Source organism: Babylonia areolata, chromosome 19 (genome assembly GCF_041734735.1).
Source record: "Babylonia areolata isolate BAREFJ2019XMU chromosome 19, ASM4173473v1, whole genome shotgun sequence".
Classification (NCBI taxonomy): Eukaryota; Metazoa; Mollusca; class Gastropoda; order Neogastropoda; family Buccinidae; genus Babylonia; species Babylonia areolata.
The window spans coordinates 24,340,967-24,358,083 of NC_134894.1; the positions used below are offsets into that span (position 1 = coordinate 24,340,967).

Below are 17,117 nucleotides of genomic sequence, written 5' to 3' on the forward strand. Positions count from 1 at the left end.
CCTGAAAAATGGAGTGTGCTTGTTGAAAGGGTGGGGTGAAAATTGTCAAACATGTTACAGCCTACTCACAGAAACAAGGGAGTGGGGAGTGTGGGGGGTTTTTGCCCTTGAATGCTGAACAAGGAGCAGCAGTTCATATTGTATGCATTCATAACAGTGTGGTTTGTATAACATTCATGACTGCAGGCATGTGTGACTCTGTGTGTGTGTGTGTGTGTGTGTGTGTGTGTGTGTGTGTGTGTGTGTGTGTGTGTGTGCCATAAATGTTTATCACTTAAAAGTATATTGTTATCTTCATTGAATCCACAAATCAACCAAGAAATTGAGTATCAAACGGTTGTAAATTGTACTCCTTTGAAGGCGACCTTTTTGTGCTGTGACGAAATCTAGGTAATCAGAGGTATGTTATTTGTAACCTTGCCATTGAAATGCAGAGGTTTTGTGCACACCGCAGAACATGTCAAAAACCGTAATACATTAAGAATTTGCATATGAGGAACATATATGACAAACTCCATAATGTGTGGTGCCAACAAGGATTGTACACATGGCGTGGTGTGTTTTTATTACACTGGAAATTTATACATTAATCAGACTGAAATAAAATATCAGTTTGAATATACTAGTGTCGTTTGCTTCAAATCTAAAGAGAAATATGGGTATTCTGTACACTGTATAACTGTGTAGGAGAAATATTGTGTATGCTTTAACTCAGAAATGGGGAATTTCATTGTCTGTTGAGGTGAGAACAAAGTTAATGGAAAGTTTTGCACAGGCTCTTTACAATTTTCTGTTGGCTGAAAGCGTAGTGTAGGATCTCTAGTTTTCTGTTCCTTTAGTTGTGAAAGTCTGCCTGTTCCTTATTTGGAAAGTGAGGATGTGTAGGGTGTAGGTGCATTTTGATGACATGCCACTGATCTGGTGAGAAACTGTCAAGTGTTTTCTCTCTCTTCAGGTGTCTCTGGGATCCAGAGCTTTGTCAACTCATTGTCAGCCTTTGGGTCCTTGGGAGCGCCTGGACTTCCTCTCAGTCAGATCGGTGCTAGTGCTGGCCCCTCCCGGCAGAACCGAATGGGGGGCCTGCCAAAGAGCCAGCGTGGGGGCTCTGCAGGCTACAGCAAGAGCCACTCGTCACTTCAGAGGGCGTTCGCCCTGCACAGGGAGGACAAACGCAGGAAACAGGAAGGTGTGACCTCTGATGAGGACATGAAGCAGAGGCTAGAGCTGATGACTGAACTGTTAACTTTGAAGGGGATATCGTCCACCGAGGACTACAAGGCAGCACTGCTCAGAGAGAAGAGAAGGCTGGCCAAGAAACTCTATCGGGCCTCTTTGCCAGAGGAGAAGAAGAATGAGATAAAAGAAAAGGACAAGCTGCACAAGAGATTGAAAAGAGCCACAAGGTGGGCAGCCTCAGAGTCCATGACGGACACTACCACACAGCATTTCTCTGATTGCTCCTCTGACATGACCTCCCAGAAAGACTTTGACAATGTGCCCCGAACCAGTTCTGGTTTCGGCGGCAGTTTCACGGCGGTTGGGTCGGTCTCCATGGGGGGTCTTCATGACAAAGACCAGGGTGGCGGTGGTGGCAACGCCTCGCGGCACAGCTCTGATTCCTCCAGAGTGGGTGCCAGGCCCGGGTCGGGGCCCAGTTCCGAGGAGAACATGCACGGCATGGGATCCGAACCTCTGTCGTGTGACACGGGCATGGGGTCAGGGTCAGCAGGGTTGGGGTCAGGGTCGGCCGGCAGCATTCCCAGGCTGGGCTCGAGTTGTCTGAGTAATATACCCAGGATTTGTTCCACCTCAGCGGCGCATGTCCAAGTAGGCACGGATCCCATGGAGAGCTTTGCCAGCGCTCGGCCTGGCAGCGTTAGTTCCTCCAGCATGGTGTTTGGGTCTGTGGGCAGTGTTCCGTGGATGGATCCTGTCTCTTTTGATACCAGTTCACAGGAACACAGGCACATGGATCACGGTGGTGGTCAGCGGGAGGGGGGCTATAATCTGATGAAGCTAGGTCAGAGATGACTATGAATCAATTGTGTATGTCGGCATGCAACAGTATTTATTGTACTACACATTTAGCTGGCTAATTGTGTGAGTTGTTGTGAAGGACTTTTTATTAAAAAAGAATTATGGTCAGGGTTTATTCAGACTATTTCCTTTTTTTCTTCTTTTTTTGTAGATATTTTTATTTTTACCATTTATACTGTGCTATGTTTTTACTGTCTGCATTTTGGTTGTGGCAATCAGTCTAGCCAGCGTGCTGTTTGTGAAACAGTTCAGGAAAACTGTACCTTTGTGCATGTTAGATGGTCATCGTTCAAATATACTTTTCCAAAAAGAAAAGAGGAGGAAGTCTAGAGAGAAAGAATCTCTGATCCATGTAGGTTGTTTGATACTGAGTTGTTGTTGTTTTTTCTTTTCATCTCATTCATTTACACAACCTAGTCTTATGAAGACATTTAATCATCATGTTCTTTTTACCCCAGACTGGCTCTACACTTTACAGAGGACAGAAATGGCATCACTGTGAGGGATAAATTATCATCCATCATAATGTTTTGAGTTGTGATGATGAGGGTACCATTATACAGAGGGGTCGTTGTGAGAGGTTGTACCGTAAGATGCATATATTAGCAACTGCAGGGAAAAAACAACAAACAAAACCACTTTCTTTGTCAGAACCACTTTGCCACCAGTAACTTGATAAAAGTATGTTTACTTTCATCTTCATTTCATCTCTTTAATGGTGAATTTAAAAGAGTTTCAAATTCCCAAGCTTCATATAATAATTTTAACCAAAAAATGTGCACATTTTATAGAGTTTGAAATTCCCAAGCATTGTAGAATAATTTGAATTAATAAATGTGTATGAAAAATCAGGTGAATGTTCTATTTTGCTAAGCCAGATCTTTTGTTTTGTTGATCTGATGGAGATGGCCAATATTTTTGTTTAAAACTGTGCTTTGGTTTTTCAGTGAAAAGCTGACTCTAAAATAAGTCATGCAATAATTAGATACTTGGTATTCTTCAAACATGTGAAAAGTTGTAGATATGAATGTTGTAACTTTGAAAAGAATGGTTGAACCTGATGTAATTTGGTGGCGGTGAAGTAAACGTTACTGGTTGTTAATGTTATCTGTGTAAACATACAGTATAGTCTTTGAACAGTATTAAATGTTCTGCCAAGTAATCATAGATGCGTATTACTAGTCAGTGTACAGTCATCAGATTTCTGGATCAGGTTAGAGAGGCAGGATATGTCATGTGTCATAATCCAACGATAATGTTGTTTGGGTTGAAGCTATTAGTATTATGGCTTCAATTATTGTCCACTGAACTGGCTTTATTGAAGCTCTTAAGGCTTTGATCATTGTCAGATGAACGGGCATTGGCATTATGACAATTATTGATTATTGTCCAGTATCTGTCTTCTGTGCTGCCATCTAAAGTGAACATGAAAATGTATTTGATGGAGATGTACATAACTGTAGATTTGTACATGGTTCTGAGTGACATGTGCATTGATGTCAGAAGTGTGACTGTTTTACAGATGTGTAACATAAGCGTTGTAGGTGATGTCTGGAGACATATGTTTAATTTGTGCAGCTAGAGACAATTTTGAAAACATGTACTTGGTGATCATGTGATGGTTTCTGTTGTGTCAGCAGTTTTTCTCATTGTTTGTGCTGACTGTGTGCTACTTCTGCATTTGATAGGTGTGGTAACTGTCTCTTCATTAGTAGGGTTGAAGACAACATGTACATTGGCCAGTACTCACAGTAGATTGTAGACCCTTGATGAATCTCTTCTTGCCTCGTCAGTGTGAATGTGATGGGATTGGGGTGAGAGGTGATACATGTTAAGGAGTGGGGATATGGGGGTGAGGGGTTGATGATGATGTTCCTTCATGACTGAAGACTAAAACACAGCGGGACCACAAACAACACGACATTTGAAAAAAAAAAGGACTGTTAAACTAACCCCCATTATAACCTTTCAAGCAATCAATGATCAATCATCATGCAAAACAGGTCTCCTGATGCCATAGCTGCGCCTGTTGTCAAAATAGCTTCCTAATCCGCTAAGCCACGGAAGTTATTATATTTTAAAAAAACCAAAAAACATGAGCAATTTATCATCATAGGTTGTACTTCCATTTCCATAAATGCCTGTTTGGTATTGCCAAAAAAAATTCTGTGTCCAACAAAAGTGAAGTTCCAGTGACTGACTCAGGGGAGCAGAGTGAGGAGTGGAAGGGGTAGTAGTGGTTCTTGATTCAGTGTCTGTTCACTTCTGTGATTTGAGATATGACATGGGATGGAATCTGTAGATATGTCTGCATGTAACTTTGTAAGTGCTCACATGCGCTACACAGACACCCACCATGCATGCGCGCGCGCACACACACACACACACACACACAGACACAGACAGACACATGCATGCATGCCCATGCACACACATGCTCACAAAATCTTTGCAAAAACACATACATGTACGTGGTTCCCAATATGTTTCTTCTATTTTTGCAAGTCTGTAAAATTTTTGTGATTTTTATATCGAAATGTAAAGACCTGGGCAGAAATGACTAACCCTGTAACCTAGCAGTTGTGTATCAAGCCACATAAGGTCTGTGGCTTTAGTTACAAGCTGTCGGTGGAACTCTGACAAAGAAACACATATATATTTTTAGGCGGTTTTAAACTTCACCAGTGTGAATGATATTGATCTTTGACCACATCTCAAGCTGTCCCACCTGCAAATTGATAGCATGTGAAATTAATGACTGTTGTTTTGGACAACACTGGTATCAATTTCAGTGACTTATTTGTCAGTTAGTTAACTTGTGAGTGAGTGCTGTTTGGGTTTGAATGAAAAATGAGAGAGTGTAGCGTGGCATCTGTACATTTTCTTGAACAAAACATATAATATGAAAAATGAATATGTATGTGACTGAATTCAGTTTTTATAGATATTATGCATTTGGACTATGACTTTGATGTTTAATGTGTGTGTGTGTGTGTGTGTGTGTGCATGTTCTTGTGCATGCGTCTGTGCTTGTATATATGTGTGCACACATGTACATGTTGCTCATGTTTGTTTCATGTGTATGAGTTAAGCTTATGTACTTAGCTTGCTTGCTTGCTTGTGTGTGTGTGTGTGCGTGTGTGTGTGTGTGCGCGCGCACGCATGCGCGCGCAGAAGTATACATAGATATATATTATACATATGTCCACAATTATGTTACTGATGCAACAGAACTTCAGCGTTCTCCATAAATCCTTGCTTTGATAGCAGTCATGTGGATGGGCAGAGATGCAAGGGAAACATGCAGGTAATAGGGAGGGTGTGCAAGTCCACTTTCATGGTGGACTTTTCGTCGCTCCCAGAGCGAGTAGTAGGTTATATGAGCAGCTGACCACCATCATTGGGCAGCCCACCACCACACTGGCTTCTCTGAGTTTGCAATTCCTTTGTTCAGACAACTTTTCGGCAGAGTTTATAAATGGATCAGTTCAAATACGTAATGGCAGAGGTATGACAAACACACTCAAAATAAACATAGAAGACTAAAGTAAATAATGGGTGTAATTATAAAATGAAATATATCTTGTAAACTTGGGAAAATAGTCGCCGAAAAGGTTCAAAATCCTTTCGTCATAACAGCGATTTCCATGACAAAATTTCAGCCTTTTGGTGACACAGTTCTTGCTAAAAATAAACGGGGGAACCTCCATGAAAATGATACGAAAGTGGGTCTGCACACCCTCCCAATGGGAAAATAATGTTGAAGAGACTGGAGGTGTTTCATACAAAGTATTCTACCTTCCTGCCTGTTGGAAGGAGTGTTCAGATCATGTCTTATTTTAGTTTTACTGTGGATTTTTTGGCCCCCCTCTCGTGTCCTTTCTGCCTGAGTTTGTGCTCAAGCATCATTCTGTAGGTTTTCCAGACATTTGTCACCATTTCTTTTGCCCCTGTCATGACTGATCATCAGTTTTTTTTATATATATTATTTTTTAGTGTTGCTGTGCTTTTCTCTGAGGAGATGAGTCTTACATTTTGGTGAGTTGTGTTGTTTATTGACATGCTTTTTTATAGTAATGATTTTTTTGGGTGGGGGTGAGGGGGGGTAATCATATCTGTGCTACGAATTAAATCTTTATCAGTTTATGTAAATAGTTATATTTTATTGTGATTGTTAGGAGGCAATAGATAGTTGTCAGTATGTGGAATATATTATTATATTTTAATTGTATTTATCAGTGGATTGACTCTTTGAACTCTAAAATTGTTCCTTTGACAGGAGAAATCAGATGTTGTTGTCTAAACTATTGTGATAGTTGATATAACAGAGCGATGAAAAATATAACACTTTTTTTGACAGGTGGTCAAGTAATGTAAAGCTTCAAATTGAGCTGGGGAAAGTAGTTAAGGAACTTTCAGATAAAAACCAATTTTTACAAAATCATACATGTGATATTTTGTGTGGTTTATCCACTTTTTAATGATCAACTACATTTACTGCATGAATTCTAAAGAAATACATGTAATGTTGAAAGGTTGGCAGAGGGTTTCTGTATCATTGATCAGAGGTTTGGATGACAGTTTGGATTTTTCTGTCATGAACTGTTTGTCGTTGTGTTAGCCTGTTTTCTCCTCACAACCTCTCTGTCAAACCGTATTCAGTGAGATCTGAATTGTTGATGAAAATAAGTTTTTGCATTGTAATACAAGGTGCATCAATGTCATTCTGTTTTATTAGTATTCACAATGCCTGAACAACAATGGTGGTGGTTTGTCTCTGTAGTTTTATGTTTATATGTTTAAGGAGAGAGAAATCAAGAGGAGGAAAATATGTTTTAAACAAAAGGATGCCTTTGTACAGTTATACAAAGTTAATTTGGCTCACTACCAGATCCTTCGTTGTGGGATAGCACAGTAATAAGACCACTTTTACTCTCTCTCTCTCTTACATACAAACACACACACACACACACACACACACACACCTTTAGCACCCCTTTCAGACCAGACGATGAAGATTAAGGTAAAATGCTACAGTAGAATCTTTTATCTCCCCCTTTCTGAAGGATACTTTAACAAACTAAAGTCTGTAGCTGTTGTCTGTCTCTCTCAGATTTGACATTCATCAATAATTTGAAATCTAGGGATTTCTTTCCCATCACTCCAGCTCCCCTCTTCCCATACACACACTCTGATGCAAACGCAAACATACTGATATTCACTTGATTTATTAAGGCACTGAAATTTATGTAGAAGAAAATACTGAAATTCCTTGACAAATACTGAAAAGGATCGTACAGATCTAGAAAATCTTGATTCAGGGGCTCACCAGTCCAATTCCCTCTCTGGTGACATTCTGCGAAAGGCAAAGCTAACAGAAGTTACAGTAATGTGATGTGATTAGAGGAGAATACAATGGTGGTACCTTGCTTTTTTTTGTTTTTGTATTTCAATATCACGAGTTCTGACAGTATTTGCATCACTGTGACCTTGTATTGTTGGAAATGGTGAAAACAAACAAACAAAAACAAAACAAAACAAAAAAACAAAAACAGACATTCATAGCTGTAAGGGCGGTGTTGTGATTTTTGAGAATATTAAGTGTAAATGAAGTTTTATCCTGCCATGGCTTTGAAGGAGTATATGATACTGAGGATTTTTCTTGGAGCTGACAAAGCTCGTATAGAACAGAAGCCATGCTGTCTGGTCATGTAATTCTGGAACAAAATTACTTAATAAGGGATGTGAGAATGTATAAAGTACATTCACTGAGCATTGCTGGCACACAAAGAAACACAAGAAGTCCCTCCGAGCGGGGATAGAGTAATAAGTCCTGAAAACAAGTGGTGTGGGAACATGCTATTTTGCCTTTGTGTTTCTAATTGTCAGTTATGTTCTGAAGAAAGAGTGTGTCCAGCAACAGCATCTTACTGACTGCACAGCATGATTCCAGTAACTTGTTTTTGATTCTGGTTTGGCTGTCAAAATTGTGGACCGTTTGCAGCTTAAAAGGCAGTGACTGGGTGAATCCGTTCATCAGCAGAAAAGGGTTCAGCAGTTGATCTTTATTTATTTGCATATTCCATAATGATTTTTTAATGTGTGTGTCATTATTTCCTATATAAAGTTGAAGGGTAATTACATCTAACTAGTTTTCATTTGATACATTTTGGAAACCCTGATTTGGAAGCTTTCTATTATTTTTGTTGTTTGATTTTTGTGTGTGATTTCTTCTCTTTTTTTTCAAGCATATATTTATCATATTTAATGTCTTGTCAGTTAACTGAGTTTATAAGTGGAACCATAAAAATTTTGCGTTTTTCTCAACCAACTCCATATCACCTCTTTTCTGCTTCCAGGGTCTCCCGAGGTAGACTGGCCAGAGGGTAAGGTAGACAGTGAGAAAAACCTCCTCCCTTTCACTCAGGCTTTCCCCATCCCTTTCACAGCAAACCCCCCCCAGCACCCACCCGCCGAACACTCGAACAAGGCCTTCCGCTGTGTTATGTGCAACTATAGCGTAGACCGTAGTGACAGCCTGAAGCGCCACATGCGTCTTCACACGGGCAACATGTTTAGGTGCGAGGAGTGTGGGCAGCAGTACAACTCCAGGCACAACCTGGTCACACACCAGAGAAAGAAACACGCTGTGCTCGGTCAGCCTCCTCCTCCTCCCATCTCTGACGTCCAGGTGATGATCGACTGAAATCTCTCGTGTTGGTCACTGGACGCCTGCTGTTTGTTACTGTGGTGCTTGGGTAAACTTTTTCAGGTTATTTATAGTTTACAGCTCTTCAGTTCCGGTGTGGCCCAATGTGGTTGTCAGGGCTGTAAGTAGCATTGACAAATAAATGTATATATAAGCACAGTAAAAAAAAAGTAAGTGGATAAATAGTTATGCAAAGGACATTAATTCAGAAGATAAGATTAACTTTTATCATCTCAAATTAGAGAAGTTTAGCCAGGTGGGTTATTACAACATAGACAAGTACTCAAGATGGAAACATGGCTGAAAAAACAAACATTGAATATATGATGAAGACGTGAATATGAAAGCATTCCTTCACACATTGACTCCACACATTGCATGCAATTACCTTCAATATATAAACAGAAAAAAAAGCAGCTTGAGGAAGGATTGTCAGTGAAACCAGTTGAGGATACCAGTCTTTCGATGGTGGCCTCTTGCAAACAGAAGCTGACAAGTAGCTAAGTGCTCATTCTCTTCTTGACCGATTCATTTCTTGTGGGTTCTGATGTGGTTCACAAGTTCGCCCTGGTAAGTGTTCTTTATACAGTCATGAAAGGATGGCCGTTTCAGAATGAGAGAGACGTGCGCGCGCGCACACACACATACATGCATCACAACCTACCACTTTCGCATAAAGTGATCAAATGTCTGTACCTTCCTGCTGTGTGAATGAATTGTGAGATGCCTGAGTCTTGATTTAATTTGAAGCGCCAGTTTGATGATTGCTTTGTTTGAAAAGAGAGAGATTTATAACTAATGCTTTTGACTGTTTTGGCAAAATGATGGCACGCTTTTTGGGTGTGTGGCAGTACACTTGTGCACACGTCCAGTGAATAACGTCACCCTGAGTCACCTTGCACCTTGAAAACTCTTTAGTAACACTGACAGGCAGATTTTACACAGCACGTGTGGCTAGAACCATGTTTTTTTTTGTTTTTGTTTTTTTGTCTCAGTCTCAGATGCTTTCTTTCCCTTTCTATTTATGCTTGTCTGTTTCTACCTCTCATTGTTTGGCAAGTGTATCTGTGTGTATACTAAGATGTCGGCTGGACTATAAGCAACAATACTACTTCTGCTACTAATTGTAATGCTGAGAACATTTTTTTTCTAAGTTTATTTTCTGTCTTTCTGTATTTCAGCGTTGTTTCTTTTTCTATTTAGTTTGATGATAAACAGATATAATGATAATGGAAATTGTATATATATAGGATTATTTAGTCCTTACCAAAATCTGTCTGTGCTTAAATGTAACAAAGCAGTAAGTTATAAATTGTGTTATGCTTAACTGTAACAGTGCATTCATATATCTGCCAGTCCTTACAAAATCTGTTAGAGCTTAACTGTAACAAAGCATTCATGTATCTGTCAGGTACAAAATACACAATTACCTCATCCCACACCCAACAGCACATGATATACACCAAGACACACACATACACATAAGCACACATGGAAAGAAAAAAAAAATACACACACACACAGGTTTACAGTTAAGTTTTTCTCATTGAAGAGGCACCAGCAATTAGTATGCTTTGAATGTAATGGAGTCCCTTGTAACTTTATGAGCAGTCTCAATGTCATAATGATTACATTACTTTGTTGTAGACCGAACATCTTCCACAACTTACACTGAGTATCAGAAGCAGTTGATCAATCAGTTTGTCATATTCTTGTCTCCCCCCCCCCCCCCCCATATGTTTTAGATTATTTTGTATTTATTTGTTTATGTTGTAATTACTTAGGTTGGACATTGATTATGTAGATTTGGTTGTGGTTATGGTTGGTTCTAGAAAAAAAGAGATAAATGAAGTGAAACATTTCCTGTTTTTAAGGTCACGAGTATTCATTCAGTTGTTCTGGACATTCAGGATGTTCAAGTACGTTATCTTTAATTTTAGTTTGCTAAAATACCTGGCTACCCACCTGCCTGTCTGTTTACCAACTGCACCACTGCTCACCTAACCACCAACCTAGCTGTCTGCATATTTGTGAAACAAACCCACCTAGTTGTTAATGTCTGCATGTCTACATGATTTATACATGCTAGAGGAGCCTGTTGTGATGATCACATACTCTTTGTCTTAACCCAATAGTGAACAAGTACCAAGCATACCCTTTGTGCAAACAACCTGACCATAAAAGCAGTAGCTATGAGGTTGTTAAACTCCACTCATGTGCATTCTCTTTGCCTGTCTTTCTGTCATCACCCTCATTTGTCAGCTGTCAAGCTCAGATCTTGCGGCCAGGCCCATTTATTTCACAGTATCTTCTCACTTATGAATTTTTAGGCAAAGGTTGGTGTGAACCATTGTTTTACTGTGGAATGACAGTGGGAGTTTTGGAGGGTTGCAGCCTTTTGTTGCTTAGAGGATATTTTCATTGGTGTCCGTGTTAATCTCTAAAGAGTTGAATGGTCAAAAGTTATGGAGATAATGGGTTCAAAGATTTTGGGTTGAATATCGTAGTTAAAAACAATAAAGACAAAGGTTTTAAAATATTTTGATATTAATATTTTGATGTTAATACAGAACACAGAAAATTTAATGACCAAGCATTGAGTCAGCTTGAATCAAACAGCTAATTTAGTTTCAAAATCAGAAGACAATGAATTGAAGTGTTATATATATATATATATTTTTTTTTTAAATGATGGCAGAGAACCATAAAAACGAGAAAAAGAGAAACCACAAAATAAGTACTTCTTGTTTTGTTTGATTTTTGGTTTGCAATGGACTGTGTGTGTATGTGTGTGTGCACATGTTTGCACATGTAAAATTGCTTGCTTCATTTTTTTAATGTTATCACTTGCACATTTCATATTGTTGTACTTCAAATTGCTGACCTAGCCTTGTGAATTTAAGTATTATTTAAAGTTTGCAGTGTGCTTCAGTATGGTGTTAAAAACTCATTTGTGTGTGTATATGCATGTGTGCGTTTGTGTGTGCATGTGCACACATGAAAGTTTTAGTGTTGATTCCATTGCCCTGATGAAAAAGACATATTTGCCAAAAACTGAATGTTACTGGCATTTTTTTTTTTTTAATGGGGACTACATGTGACATTTTTTGTGAATGTGGAAACCTTTACTGTACAGCCATGGTTGTTTTTTAAAATTTTTTATCTTGTCCTGTGTCAAAAGGGGGAATAATGCTTGTTTTGTTCTTGGTGTCAGCAGTCATTATGTTGCTTGCAGTTCAAACATGTTATTCACACATACACACACACACACACACACACACACATGTGAAAAAATGCAGCATTTTTTCATCAGTTAAATGATATGCATGATTTATCATTTTAAGCATTGTGTGAATCTTCTCTCTCTTGAGGAAGATGTGCATGTTGATAAGGGAGGGTGGGAAGGGTGAAGAGAGCTTTTTTTTGTCTTAAACAGAAACTTTTTAAACCTCATCATAACCCTCTTATGTTTATTGCAGGTGAATTATTCTGATATGTGGATGTGAATAAATCATTCAGCTGTTTTTACTTTTATGACCCACCAATTTTGTTTTTAAAGCTGGTGATTTTTGGTTGAATGAGTAGTCTTTTTATTGGTCTTTTTTTCTTCTAAACTTCAGGAATTATTTATAACTGAAGCAGTCAGAAAACAAAGTGACTGAATAATTTATTGATCAGCCTCAGATGGTGGTTTTGGGTTTTTGATTGTGTTTTCTTTTCGTTCATCAGTTCTTCTAAGAGTGGAGTATGTGTGATTGAATATTGGTAGGGTATTTACATGATTTTTTCTTTTTTGGGGGGTGTGGGGGAATATATCAATCAGGTTTATGAAGATGTTTTGTCTTCAAATAACTGTCGGGGCTTCTTACACTGCGTAAATATGTAACCCTGATGCTTTGAAAATGGATAGGGCATACTGCATGTTTATTTAGTGAGTCCCTGGGTTGTTCTTAAGAAACAAAAAACAATCAAACAAACAAATTAAAAAAAAAAGATCTTGTAAAAAGATAGAAAATCTTGGACAGGAGCTTCAATCTAATGCCAGGATCGTCTGCAATGAAGATGTCTTTCCCTTCACTACATCTTGGCCCAGAAACCCAGGTGATTACGACTAGAAGATATGCCCACCATTTGTGTGTAGCAATGCAGATTTGATTAAAATATGCAGCATAACAATGGTCCTCTGAAGGCAGCCTTGAACCATCTAGAAATTTGGTAAATGAGTTCCTTGGACACCTGAATTTTTTCTAAGTTTTCAGTAGTCCTGGCTGTGCTTTGGCATCTGTGAAAATCACATGAGTAAAATCAAATTGATTCAAAAGCAAGTGTATAGCAGGAAAGAAAACATTTACTGCAAGGTCTACAGGTCTTATTCTTTCCATTTATTCACTCCAAGCAGGACCAGCCATGTTTTCAGTAGGCTTCAGGATTTTTTCATTCAGATTATTTGTTCAGTTAAGGTCATTGCCCCATGTGAAGGAAGATGACAGCAGTATACACATTATTGTGGCACACATGTGTGTGCATAAAAAAATACATTGAGCAGTAGGAATTATGATATCACAGTTGATATGACTAAAGTGAGGTTATCATTGATATTAATGTTATTTATTTTTGTTTCAGCAGTTTGGGTCCAAGTCATTCATGATATGTCTAATTGTGTAATGTAAGCCATTTCATCTAAATAGGTCCAGATTGACAATCATGCCATTACGTTACTTTATTTATTTGTTTGTTTGTTTGTTCATTTATTTATATATTTATTTGAACATTTATTTATCTGTGGAAGAGAAAGGTAAATACAAAAACAAATTTATAAGTAAACTAATGATTGAATAAAATAAAAGATTGTAAATACGTGAATAATTGAATTGGCCTGTCTCTGTCTCTTTAAAAAAAAAAAAAAAGAAGAAGAAAAAAAAACCTCTATTACCTACAAGTTATCTCCTCTTTCAAAGAAACATTCAGTACATGTTCTTTCCAAAATAAGGTAGCTTGCAAAGGCAATAAAATTTGTTCCAGTTCATTTGTAATGTTTTATGGAAAAAACATTCAATGATTTATGGAGGCTTAAAAGACATGAAATATCTTTTGAAAATTAAAAAATAATAAGAAAAGAGTCTCATCTGTTACCACTTCTGTACAGTACAGTACCAATGCATTGAAGAATTTGAACAGTGAAAGATACTGCTGTGGGAGAGACCTCAAACAGCATTCACACAACATTGGTTGATGTGACAATGAAGGGCTACTGATCTGTGTAAATTCATTGTGTAAGCATTAAAAAGCCGTATTTTCAGAGTTACAGCACAAAAATATCTTTGAAGGAGATGTGAGACTTTTTAAATTTAGCACGATCAGTAATTCGATTTACAGTGCTGCTTTTTTTTTTACCTTTTCTAATTCATCATGTTGACTTTTTTTTCTTCTTCTTTTTTCTTTTTTGTGTGTGTGTCTTTTGTTCACCAACTTGGATGATTATGTTTTGATCTCTGATCATTCATAGAACTCCATTTTGCTGGCTGCGCATGAGTTTGTGAACAGCTTTCTACTGTTTGTTCCTGTTCATTCAATTTCATAGACAGCATGAGAAAATGGGTCCAACTGTGTATCAAAGACTGTTAGTGTTACGTTTTTCTTGCTGATTGTTCTTTTGCAGTCAATGTTCTTCCTTAGTGTTTTACTCTGTATTCATCATGCAAAGTTATGTTTCAAAATCTTAGCATATATATGAATAATGCAAACATAGTGTGCTGGTTTTGTTAGTGAATGGCTCTTTGTGTGAAGACCTTGCAGCTCTGTACAGAGGCAAAAACAAGTGATGTACCTCTATCATTTGTAAATCGTGCTCTTGCAATTACCGTGTTTACGTATCTAGTGTTCGGTCGTGTGTTCTTCAGCTGTACAAATCAACGCTTGAATTTATGTAAAAGTATACAAAAGTGTGTGGAATCTTGACAAAGTAATCAGTCACATTTTCCAAGGTCCAGTTATGTGTAGTTGAAGACCGTCCTTTTTTTTATGAGTAGTATTACTTTTGCTGTTGGTGTATACATACAGTGTTTACCAAAGCATTCGCAGGTTGTAAAATCATGCTGGGAAATCATGACAGATACAGAAATATTACGTTGTGGGGTGTTGATTGCAGTCAGTTGACTGGTGATTGTAAAATCCCATACATATGCAAGAGATTTGAAAACAGAAGAAATGTATTAACTTCAGCCATCATTCATTCAAATCAACCATACTTCAACCATCATTCAGTGACCATGTTTCATTATTCTCATTATGATGTTCCTTGGTCACTAATGATCAAGTTTTACAGAAGTATAAACAGCAACAAAATGGATATTTATCTTTTTTACTTTCATTTTTTAAACAGAAGTGTCAAAAGTGGGCAGCCTCATTTTGTATCAGTTAGGTCATCCCTTTCAGTGTGGTGTGTTAAAGATACACATGTGCATGTTCTTGTTGATATGTAATGTTAATTTCTTGTGTGAGCATTTGTCATTAATAAAAAAAAAAGTTTATCAAAAAAGTTTCTTGCTTTATTTCTCTGTACCTTTATGTAAGTGAGTGGCAATCATGATGGTCAGTAGTGAACAGCACTGGTTTGTTTTGTGTGTCTGTTTTACACAACAGCTAAGGCCCATCTTCTTGGTGTCTGCCTGAAGATCTTTAACAGGTGTTTCTTGTTCAGTCGCTCTTTCTTTTGGGGGTACCATGTCAGGGCCTCTCTGGTGATGCTTGACGTTGGTTTTTGTATCAAGTGCATGATCCATCCCCGTCTTCTTCCAGTTTAACTTTCAGCTGGTAGTAGTTGTGTCTTCCATAGGTTGATGTGTGCTTATTTAGTGTTATTATTTAAGGCTCTGGCTTGTTAAGGTATCATTTTTAAAAATCAGTTTCTTGTGGTGTATAGTTTATTTAACAAAGATTCTTCAGTTCATATTTTCACTTTAACTTTTGGAATTAGAGTCTCAACTCTTGTGTGCAAAGTGTTTTGATTAATTAAAAAATTTTTAAAATTTTTTTACATTAAGCATATTACATACAAGTGCACAAACATAGGTCAGTGACCATGAGTATGGCACATGCATATGTGTGCATGCTTACCTACCCACTTACCCACACACACATTTACACAAATGCATGCATAGGTAAATACTAAAATATATGGACAAATGCACACTCCTTGAGGTGATGAATCAACATTGATCAGTCATCTGTGTAGAAAGATCAGGGATGGAGATAGTCTGAAAGGCTAGAAATGATAATATGAAGTGATTGATTGATAATTTTTAAGTGTCTGCTTAGACTGAAACATGAACATCTGTCATCAGTGACAACACAGCTTCTCAGCAGAAACTTAAGCAGAGTTCTTTTGAGTGTGAAGGAGAAAACCTGGAGGTTTTGTGTGTACCTGCTTTCAAGAGATAGTTTGTATTTGTGCTCGGTCTTTGTCTGTGTCTCACCCCCAACAACTTCTCTGTGTCTGCTCTCTCTCTGTCTCTGTCTCTCTCTCTCTTTCTGCTCATGCATGAACATTCATAGATGTACACACATACAGACATGCTTACCATTACTGTCTGTTAGTATCTTTCCCTGAAGATCAATTAAATGAGCAGTGCGTGTTCCTGAAGAACTAGCTTGCACTGTCACTGTATGTCCCTGGGAAACAAGAAACATCCAGGCAGGGTTACAATGGCTCAGCTTTGCTCATCTTGTTTCAAGTCTCTGATGAAAGAGATAAACTGTTCTCATGTGCCACTGGGGATTGTCAGTGTGGTTCTTCTGGTTGGAGTGATTTGGGTTCCCGAAACAGAAAAAGGGGGTGGGCATGTATGCACACACACTGTTACATTTAGTTTCTTTTTTCACTTATCCCCTGTTATTAGCATAAATTTAGTATTTCTCTTCCCCCTCCCCATTTTGCCTCTCTTCCTCCCTCCAATGTATCCAGCCCTCCTTCTTTCACCTGCAGTTTAGCCTAATCCAAATGCTGGCTTGCAGAGTGTATGCATGCATGTTTGTTTTGCATGTGTACACATGCACAAAGATGGTTATCAGGGGAGAAGGGTCTTTTGGTTAAAATATTGTTTGAACAAGTATGTTTTAAGAGTAGTCTTAAAGGACTCAATAGTGGAGCAGCATCTATTTTGTCAATTGTGGTAGAGATTTCCAAAAACAAGGGTTGTCATGTGCAATTGGGAGGGGCTTCACACACACAACACACACATGACAGCGTGAACTGAGATTTTCAACTCATAATTTAAGTGGATTGCTGATAACTCACACCCATAAAGTTTATTTCATCCCATTTCAGATTTGTTTAAGCTATAAAGACATCTTGCATAGTTTCTTTTATTTG

At 38.1% G+C, this 17,117-nt stretch overlaps 1 protein-coding gene across 2 annotated transcripts in view; it reads left to right on the forward strand.

The window, feature by feature from the left end:
• LOC143293559 (uncharacterized) overlaps nucleotides 1-17,117 on the forward strand; it is a 46,896-nt gene that overhangs the window by 14,327 nt on the left and 15,452 nt on the right. Inside the window, exon 4 of one of the 2 annotated variants that reach the window (XM_076604525.1) lies at nucleotides 956-8,537. The exons of the other annotated variant lie outside the window; for it this stretch is intronic. Within the exon in view, the coding sequence (XP_076460640.1) occupies nucleotides 956-2,031 (1,076 nt within the window). The 3' untranslated portion in view covers nucleotides 2,032-8,537. Of the gene's footprint in view, nucleotides 1-955; nucleotides 8,538-17,117 lie in introns of those variants that run through there. 2 annotated transcript variants of the gene reach the window in all.